The sequence below is a fragment of the Labrus bergylta genome, chromosome 3, assembly GCF_963930695.1.
Source record: "Labrus bergylta chromosome 3, fLabBer1.1, whole genome shotgun sequence".
In the NCBI taxonomy this organism is placed as follows: Eukaryota; Metazoa; Chordata; class Actinopteri; order Labriformes; family Labridae; genus Labrus; species Labrus bergylta.
In genome coordinates, this window is record NC_089197.1 from 2022137 (window position 1) to 2032538 (window position 10402).

The 10402-nt window shown below is 40.8% G+C and overlaps 1 protein-coding gene across 1 annotated transcript; it reads right to left on the reverse strand.

Moving 5' to 3' along the window:
* Window positions 1-3567: 3567 nt before the first annotated feature.
* glo1 (glyoxalase 1) lies at window positions 3568-10257 on the reverse strand. The gene is made up of 6 exons (XM_020655979.3): window positions 10112-10257; window positions 7227-7309; window positions 6977-7117; window positions 6668-6735; window positions 5506-5595; window positions 3568-3982 (listed from the first exon to the last, which is right to left on the reverse strand). The coding sequence occupies exons 1-6, from the start codon at window positions 10178-10180 to the stop codon at window positions 3891-3893; spliced, it is 543 nt and encodes a 180-aa protein (XP_020511635.1). The 5' UTR covers window positions 10181-10257; the 3' UTR covers window positions 3568-3890.
* Between the last annotated feature and the right edge of the window lie 145 nt (window positions 10258-10402).

Consider the following 10402-nt stretch of genomic DNA (forward strand, 5'->3'; position numbering starts at 1 on the left):
TAAAATACAACACATAAAAGCAACAAGATATTAAAATAAATACATGTGAGGAAAATATTTAAAATTGTAATAGGATAAACAGACAATATAGTAATGTTAAGGTTTGAATTGATATAAAACACTATATAAAAGCCAGACTGAATAAATGAGTTTTAAGACTGCATTTAAAAATCTCGATATTCTGGGCTCCTCTCAGACCCTCAGGAAGGTCGTTCCACAGTCTCGGAGCGTAACAGCTGAAAGCAGAATCGCCAAAGGTTTTTGTTCTGCTCTGTGGAACAACTAAGAGAGAGGAACTGGAGGATCTGAGGGGCCGTACTGGTTCATAAGCTAAAATCATATCTGATAGGTAGTCTGGTGCAAGGCCATGTAATGCTTTATAAACTAATAAAATAATTTTAAAATCAACATGAAAACTAACAGGCAGCCAGTGTAAAGATTTTAAAACAGGTGTGATGTGTGCTCTCCTTCAGGTCTTTGTCAGTACTCGTGCGGCAGAGTTTGTAGTAGCTGAAGCCGATTTGTTGTGTTTTTTTGAAGACCAGAAAGGAGAGCATTACAATGGTCCAGCCTGCTAGTAATAAAAGCGTGCATTAGTCTCTCTGTTTGGCTCAGAGAGAGAAATGGCCTCACTTTGGTGATGTTTTTCAGGTGGTAAAATGCTGTTTTTGTGACACCCTTTACGTGGGCCTTAAAATTAAAATCTGAGTTAAAGATCACCCCAAGATTCCGTGCTTCTTGACTTGGGTTGAGTCCTATTTTTTTTAGTTTGGGGGCCAGTTTCTCTCTCTGAGCCTTTGAACAGATGATTAAAACCTTTGTTTTGTCCTGGTTGAGCTGCACAAAATTCTGTGACATTCAGACTTTTATATCTAATACAATTAGACAAATACAATTAAAAAGTGAGTCAATTTGTCTGGTGTCATCAGGAGACACGGCCACATAGAGCTGAGTGTCATCAGCATAGCTGTGGAAAGAGATTCCGTGCCTCCTGATGACACCACCCTGGGGTAACATGTACAAATTAAAAAGTAGTGGTCCTAAAATTGATCCTTGTGGTACCCCACTGGAGACCTCGTATTGTTTGGAGGTGCAGTCTTCTATCGATACAAAACATTTTCTGTCACACAAATACGAGGTGAACCAGTTAAAAACATTTCCAGAAAGGCCTACATGCTCACTTAGTCTATCTAAAAGAATCTGGTGGTCAACAGTATCAAAAGCAACACTGAGGTCGAGTAGTACCAGAACTGAAGGCTTGTTGTTGTCGAGGTTTTTTCTGATATCATTAACTACTTTTAGCAGGGCCGTCTCAGTGCTGTGGCGTGCCCTAAAGCCAGATTGAAACATTTCTAATGTAGTGTTTGAGGTTAAAAAGGCACTCAACTGATTAAAAACTAACTTCTCTAAAATGTTGCTTAAAAATGTCAGGTTTGAGATGGGTCTAAAATTACTAGGTGTTAAAATATCCAGGTTCCCTTTTTTTAAAAGAGGTTTAATTAAGGCAGTCTTAAAAATCGGTAGGGACAACACCTAGCTGTAAGGAGCGATTTACTATGTCGAGGACATCTTCTGATACTGAATTAAAAATGGTTTTAAAAAGGGATGTTGGAATTGGGTCAAGGGAACACGTGGATGCTTCATTTCTGTTACCACTGTCCTGAGTGTTGCAGCATCAACCAGGGCAAAACTTTCCAACTTGACATCACCGATTGTACATGATACTGGAAAAAGTGCGGTGTGTTTGCTTTGATGACAGATACCAGACCTAATGTCAACTATTTTATCCCTGAAGTAGCCAGCAAAAACCTCACATTTAGATCCTGAGAGCACAGAACTGTTATTGGTTGTGGGGTGTAACAGAGAATCTATTGTTCTGAAAAGATGTCTGGGGTTGTGAATGTTGCTGTTTATCAGGTTTGAGAAATATTCTTGCCTTGATTTTCGGATGGCTTTGTTGTAGTCTTTTATTGCTTCTATGAATATATTTTTATCAATTTCTATTTTTGTTTTTCGCCATCTGCGTTCAGCAATTCTGCAGTCTCTCTTAAGTGCATTGGTCGCATTGTTTTTCCATGGAACAGCCTTTTTTGTATTTACTGTCTTTGTTGTGATTGGAGCGCAGGCATCAAACACTGTCCTCAGTTTATAATTAAAATCGGTAACAAGTTGTTCACAGGATGATGGTAAGGTGGTATCTATGTAAGCTGTAAGATGTGATGTAAGAGTTGTGGCTACTTCTGGGGTAATGTGCCGTTTGTTAACTGTACGTTCTATTGCACCTGGAGGAGAGTGATCAAAACTGTTAAAAAACACACAATGATGGTCAGACAGAGCTAGGTCAGTGATGGATGAAATATTAATGTTTAGGCCATATGATATAATCAGATCGAGGGTGTGTCCATGTTGGTGAGTCGGTGTATTGACATGTTGTTTAAAACCCATACATTCTAATAATTCTAAGAACTCTTTGGCTCTGGTATCTGCCAGACTGTCAACATGTACATTAAAGTCACCGATTAAAATACAAGCATCATAACTTGTGTGAACGACAGATAAAAGATCAGAGAACTCTGTTAAGAAAGGGGAGAAAACTAAGTTGAGGACTCTGTATACTGTCACTGCCAGAATATGTGGCTTACATTTTAAAAGTGTTGCATTGTATTCAAAGGAACAAAATTCTTCAAAATCTATGTCCCTACTTTATAGATAGCAGCTGTTCCACCACCTCTCTTTCCCTCTCTGCAGGAAAAAGAAAAGGTGTAGCTGGGTGGACAAGCCTCTAGGAGTGTGGCAGGTGCATCTGTGCCCAGCCAGGTTTCAGTCAGGAAAATACAATCCAGGTTTTGATCACTAATGAGGTCGTTAATAATAAATGATTTGTTTGATAATGCCCTTACATTTAGAAAGAGCCATTTTAATTTCTGGACATTTATTTGCGGACATAGAATTTATATTTATGGGAACTTTTACCAGATTATTGAAGTTTGGACCCTTTGTAGTTCTATTTAAGAAGTGACGGGTGGAGATGATGGTTTTAATAAAATCAAAAGTGGTAGAAGGGGTAAGAGGTCATGGAGAGATACACTGTACTATATTTTGGGCGAGCATCTGAGAGCCCGTGGTTTGGATGAAGTCCATCACGTTTGAAAAACGCTGGACGGCCCCAGAAAACATCGAATGACTACCTACGATTGGCTGTTCGCCTAATCAGAGGTGAGACTCAAGTTAAAATCAACTGTTCTAAAAAGTTCTCAACAGTCTACTTTTAATTGTAAAATTCTTTGCATAGTTCGCTATTTTCATAAAAATGTCCAAACAGAAACTTGTGCAGTCTTAACTTGAACTGGACTTAATTACCAATACATTTACTTTTGCGAGTTAGAAAGCGTTTGCATGCAGTTTTCAAAATTGTGACTTTGCACATCTTTGTTTTTGAGATTTAAATTTAGCCATATTGTGTTTCTTACAAATACAGATCATTAGCGAGGATAGAAAGGGTCAATACATTTTTTTTTTTTTACATCGTCCCATAAAACTGAAACAAAAGACAAACTCAGTCATATGAACAGGGACCGTCACCTTTATAAAGTCATATCACTTTATTTCAGCGTCTCTTTTTTTTATACATAAACTGAAAATGATGACAAACTCAGCAGCTACAAAAAGGAAGTCGTATCCATAGCAACAATTCAGGTATCTAATCTTTTTTTTTTTTAACTTATTTGTCCAATAAGAAGTCCAGGCCGTGCCTTTGCACACGAGAGATCGCGCTCCGTTTCCACTGATCTCTCACGTTCTCGTTGCTAAATGTGTTTCGCTAAACAAATCGGCGTTCTGCTCTTCCAGCCAAGCCAACGCAGCGAGAGCAGCCGGCGTCGTCACAGTCTTTAGGAGGTTATGGACACCATGTTGTTGGGACTCAGGATCTCGATCCAGTAACCGTCAGGGTCTTGGATGAAAGCCAAGCCTTTCATTTTACCTGAGAGGGAAACAAAGAGTGTGAATGTAATGAAATGAGTAGAATAAATCAACCAATCAGAGAGCAGCAGTAGATTTTATTCACCACCAACGTGGCCTTCAGAGCGTTTAGTCACATGACTCACTCTGGAGGTCTGGGGGCGATCTAAAGGATCGTTCCTTTAGTGAAAATCGCCTAAGTAAGTAGCGTCCACCGTTATGTGGCGCTGCAGCACGAGCTTTTCATTTACCATCTCTACAAAACGACATGTTGACATCACCTGACATCCTCACAAACACTGACATGTTTAGAGGAAGTTTTGAGCACCTCTCAAAGCAAACACAAGAACGACATTTAAATCTGTAAAAACAACAAAGTCCTCAACAGAATGTCCTCTCAGTGATGCTTGCTCATATTTAGAGGAGAAATGTTTCCCTGAGATCACCGCCAGGATGAAAGTCTACAAACATTCTGACAGATTTGCACTATATTATATTATATTATATTATATTTTATTTTGTATAACTGCACTGTTATTGTTTAGATCGTCATATCATACTGCTCTTTCACTGCTTTAAACTTCTGGATCACAGAAGTCACTTTATATCATCACTGGTCACTTTAACTTGCCATCCACTACACATATTGCTCAACTATTTATATTCTTTTGTATATCTCTTATCTAGCCTGTGTATTTTGTATTTTGTATTTTGTATTACTTCTTTCTCTGTCTCGCTGCTGCAACGCCCGAATTTCCCCACAGGGGATCAATAAAGTATCATCCTGTCCTAGATTTCTGTATTTTTGATGTGTCTGGGTTAATAATGCTGATGTTTGGTACGCGAAGGGCAAGACATTCATCATCATTTAAGCATCGAGTGTGCTAATCACGAACATCTTTTTGTTATCTAACAATAGTATGAGGAGAAGTGTCTTTGTCAGTCAGTGTTCTGGGGCAGTGATGTCCTTTAAAGGCAGTAAACTTTAGATTAAAGTTTAAACAATCCTTGATGTCAGGATGAGGAGAAGTCTGTTCTTTTGTTCCCTCAGAGGGACAGCGGAGCGTCTAACAGCGTTAACCCACGACCTCCTCCTCTCCGGGATTTCTTTCAAACATTAAATTCTGTAGAAGAAGAAGAAGAAGAACCCGGGCTCGTCTCCTCGACCACAACTGACTTTAGTTTAAAAATACAAAATAAAACTGGTAGATGAGACTGATAATGTCTCCGTAGCGTGCGGCGGGGGGAAACATTTCTCGCCCTCCAGGTGGGCGGCTCCATCAGCGTGCTGCCTTGAGACGGTTGTTTATGAGGAAATGTGTGAAAATTGAAGGTTTGATCAACTTGTGATTCAGTTTCACTTTTCTGATCGGACATTTTTACATCATTTCTTTCAACATTTTAGATTTATTCATTATAATTTTTATCTATTTTTGAAATTCAAAACTTCGACATAAAGAGATCAACCAATCAATCAATCTAAAATATACTGCACAGGTTTTCCAGCTGTATTAGTTTAACCCCTCGATGACCCCGATGTCTCACCATCGTCGGGCTTCTTCACGAACGTCACTCCTTGTTCTTCGAACAGTTTGCACGCTTCGTAGACGTCAGGAACTGCGATCCCGATGTGACCTGTGGAACGTGAGGGGAGAGAAAGAGTGTGATCACTGTGAGTCCACAGAACAGATACACACATCCAGAGTCTGTTTGGAGTGAGCAGACACCTGTTTGTCTTTCTTTAAGAAGACGATCCAATTCAGGGACAATCATTAAAATAGTTTTGGTTTGATGCCGTCCAACAAACCATTTTCAACTCTGTCACCAAATGACAAAAAGTATCATATTAGAATAATTAGGGATGCACTGATGCATCAGTTCAACATCTGTATAGTCAAGGTAGGTTTATTTAGACATGAAGACATTTAAGTGGCTGACCACAGAGTCTGAGTGTCCCGCCGGACACAGGTTCACCTGCTGCTCTCCTCTCAGCTTCTGTTTTAACAATCCGCCTCAGAACGTCTTCCTGAGGATTTAGGCTCACAGTTTTCTCAGTCAGTGTCGAGTCACAGGTGAGAGGCTGGCTCAGACTTTCAGATACCCACCACAGAGGCACCTTAAACAGACCAACTCTCACCAACTCTCAGAATACTAATGATACTATAGGCCATGTTGACAGACATCGGCACATCACAAATAATGTGGAATCAACTGATATCAGGAGCCCATGTTTATTTGTTATGCTGATTTAAGGCTGTCGTCTATGAAACCTCACTACTGATTCAGAGAAGAGGTTTTTTTATTGGGCGGATGACGTCAGCTGTTGAACAAACTCTGACTTGTTAAACTTGAGAGGAAATGTTGCATCGTTGGAGTCTGACACTAAAAGAAGTCATCAAACAAACATCAGTATCATAATCATTCTCTAATAATCACATGTCCTCAGGTTTCTTACATGTCTTAGGTACAAACAAATGTTCAAACAATATGTAAATGAGCAGAAGTCTGAACACACACTCGTGCCCAGGTGTCTGACAGGAAGTTCTCCACTCTGAGCATCTCACTTTATTAGTTTTAATACTTCCTCCAAAAGACACAAAGAAAGCTGATTAAAGAAGGAAAAAAACTCTGTAGACAGCTCTGTGCTCTTTGCTCTCCACTGAGTCAGAAGAACTGTTCTGATTGGACAACAGGGAAACAAACTCACCAAAACCACGAGGATCTGAGTTTCCGTTGTGATAGGACTGACTCTCATCCGCCTCAGAGCCCCAGTTACTGAAAAACAAGAAGGAGGACAAAGATTAAAGAAGAAGAAGAAGAAGAAACAGGAAGTCACCTCCTTCAGACAGATCAAGATTCACAGCTCATTCAGGAGACACGTGATATACATGTTTACTCAAACAGTTTATGTGGCACACTAACCCGACTGTTAGCATACCGTTTACAAATATTCTGATGTGTTCAGGGTGAGCTGCATGTGTGAACAAACAGATCGATTGTGCATTAAGATAATTACTGCGTCAGCTCGATCGTGGCTCTTCTAGAAAAGGTCCACGCTGTCTTTTCCTTCACGTCTGTAGGAATCTCCTTCTTGTCCTCGTATCCCAAAAAGAAGAGAGAGAAACGCATGGAGGGGAAGTCAAACTTTTGAAGGAGCCTGAAAAAATGTAACAAACCAGAAGGAAAGATCCACCTTAGTCAAAGAGTCAAGTTCACGAATATGAAACAGTCTACACACGCACGTCCTAAAGCACACTTATACTCACGTCATGCCGAGGATTCTGGTGTAGAAGTCCAATGATTTGACCGGATCTTTAACCCGCAGCATCGTCTGCTGCATCATGAAATCCTACAACACAGAAACAGACAAATATATCCACTGATCAAAAACTTTATTTATAAGAGAGCTGTTCCTGATCCTAGTTTGAGCACGTTTCTGCTCGTGGAGCTTATTAGAAACATGCAGAGGCTTTTTAGGTCGGGTACAATCACTTCTATCTGAACCACTTCTCTTGACCGCTTCCATCGCTGCAACACCTGTTGACCTGATAACTGCTCTCATATCTGACAAACAGAGGGGCGTCCAAAACGGCCGTGTGGGGGGGTCTTAAAAGCGCCTACCTTCTCTGGTCCAAACAAATCCAGAGCATTCAGGAGCAGAATCTAAAGTTAGAAGGAGGACATACTGGCTGCTGCATTGTTGTCAGAGAAGCCAGCACTTCAACATAGCATGTTTCCTTAATGATCAGAGAGTAAGATACCTTTATCATCTCACTCTCTACACATCTTGGATGATGATCTGTTAAACCTTGAAGTGATGTATTCATACATTTTTCATTTTCAGAGAAACCTGGACAAGCTTTTAGTCTGCAGCTCAGACGATCTTCTCTTTCTGATTCGTCTGAAGTCTGAAGCTGGAGAGAATTTGAGTTCTGGCACTCAGTTGTGAAAAAAACATTTCCACATGTTTAGTTTATCAGTGTTGGTTTATAATCCCTGTAGACTTATAAAAAGCAGATTGCAGATGTTTTAAAGAGTCCTGTAGGAGGGTCGGAGGTAGGGCATGTATTTATTGACTTCTGTAAAAACTGATGAGAGAAGAAACAGTCCCTCGTCTGACTGATTCCGGCGTCTGGTTTTGACTCTCATTCTGATATTTTTTCGAGTCTATGACCACGAAACTTTCACTGTGTGTGTGTTTCACAGCAGAGTGTTATCTCTGCAGCGAGCCCGATGTCCCCTTCCTGTTCCCTTTCTTTAACAGAGTCGAGTTTTCACATGATGTTGCTGCATACTGCATTCATCCAGACCTCATTGTGATCTGAACATTTAAAACTAAATACACCACTTCATAAGATGAAACCATCGTGAGTGCATCAGGGGGGCTGCAGCCTTAACGTCACATTTAAGACTTTTTAAGACCCGATCAAAGAAAACTTAATAACATTTGTAGATCGCATAGCTTCATACTTTTAGATTTATGTGGGACTAAACATCTCTGATTCCCATTGTCCCAAATTAAAAATGTATTTTGAATATCTTGAAAGTATTTCCTCTTCTCTTCACAGTTTGTGAATGTTTACGTACGCTGTCAGGATGTCATCACATGAACCAACAACACAAAATGTAATAATAAAAAAATCATGAAAGCCAGCAAGACGACGTACATTTGGTAAAGTCATCAAACAAGTCTCAGTCATCTCAAATTTAAGACTTCTTTGACGCGATTATGAGACGTTTGAGGACATTTTATGACCTTGAATTTTTTAGAATCTAATTAATGACTTTTTAAGACCTTTAAAGGATCTGTGGCGACCTCGTTTAAAGACGCTAAGAAAGCAGTGTTTAAGTAGGGTGTGCAGGCGGGTGAAGGAGATACACTACAAATCATTTTTTTAAAAATATTTTTACCCATGTTTTTTTTGCAGACTTTCACCCCCTCCCTCCTCCTCACATTACAACAAACACGAGTAGAGTTTGACTTGTGGAGACGTTCACGTGGACGATCCCTTCAGGGCACTTTGTTTATTTTCAAGCAGCATTCTTAAGTTCTGAAAAATGAGGCCAAAGCCGAAGTGCAAAAAACTGCAGTTCCTGGAGTGTCCACTAGAGGCTGGCTGCAGAAGCACAGGAAGTCACATACACACCCATTCTAAAAAGCCTGTTTTTACAGCAGAGATGAACATGTTTACAGCCTGGTTCAAAAAACCAAATAGGTGTGATTAGCTCATGTCTGGATGGACACACACTGTACGGGGGGTGAATGTTTTGATGACTCATCAGTTTTGATTTGATGAAGGATAAGAGTTATTCACAATAAGGCGTGTAGCTGACCTGATTGACAGGTGGGCGCGGTGTAACGGTTTGTCAGGAGGTTTAAAACCCGCCTCAGCTCCAGCTCTCAGCCTGTCGTTAGGTTGACTCAAAGTTAGATTCAACAGATTCAAACGTACATGATGGAGACTCGTCTCTCTGCAGACAGCCGTCCACTGCGTCGGCGGGACAACGGGCGCGGAGGATTCCTGCAACTCTCCAAGCTGGCTCGCAAATATTTGAGTGAACAAGGAACCTGTGCGCTCTGAACCGTGAGAGCTGCACTCGATCCTGATCCTGAGTTAATGTAAGACTTGTGATTCTGGTGAATAATATTAAAACACAAGTCTCTACTTTCTGGACACGCCCCTTAAAATCGCTGGTCATCTGCTAGCTTGTTGAATGCGGTGTGCCACGCCCCCGGAAGTGACGTCATGTCCTTCAGAACCTTTTTTTTGTTTCTAATACTAATGATAAGCTCAGGGTTGATTTGTGGTCATGACAGTAAACACATGTAAAGATAAACACTTTCCCTTTCTTCACTCTGCTTTGACACATTCCTCCACAGCTTCTCCAACAGATTGTAAACATCACCACGTGTGTTACCTGGACTGTACCTGTCACCTGAACACTCACAGAAAGCACTGGGAGCACTTTAAAGATTAACTTCATTTGTCAGTTGTAAGTTTGACCAAAGTACATTTAGAGCCCCCTCTGTCCGATAATGGGCGCACTGCGTGTAGCAGGTTAACCTGTGTGTGAGTCACCGGCCTGTTGTCGGGTTAACAGGTTTAAAGAGTTCAAACTTAAACTTAAAGAAGAATAACAATCACCTCACCTTAGTCACCGGGTCTCCATCTTTACAAGCAGCCGCCGCCGCCTCGTCTGACAGACCTTTGTCGCTCATTTTTTGCTAACAGACGGAGAGAAGCAGGACTGCAGCTCGGCGGACTGACAGGGAGTGTCAGCTTAATGCAGAAACTGTATCCGGTGAGAGCCTTCACAATAAAAGCCGCATTGAATTTAAACGCACTAAAGGTTGGACCAGGAGTGTGTCCAGACTTTTTTTTAACTGGGGTGGCCCAACCAGGATGGCCTTATGTGTGATGTGCATACAAACACATACAAA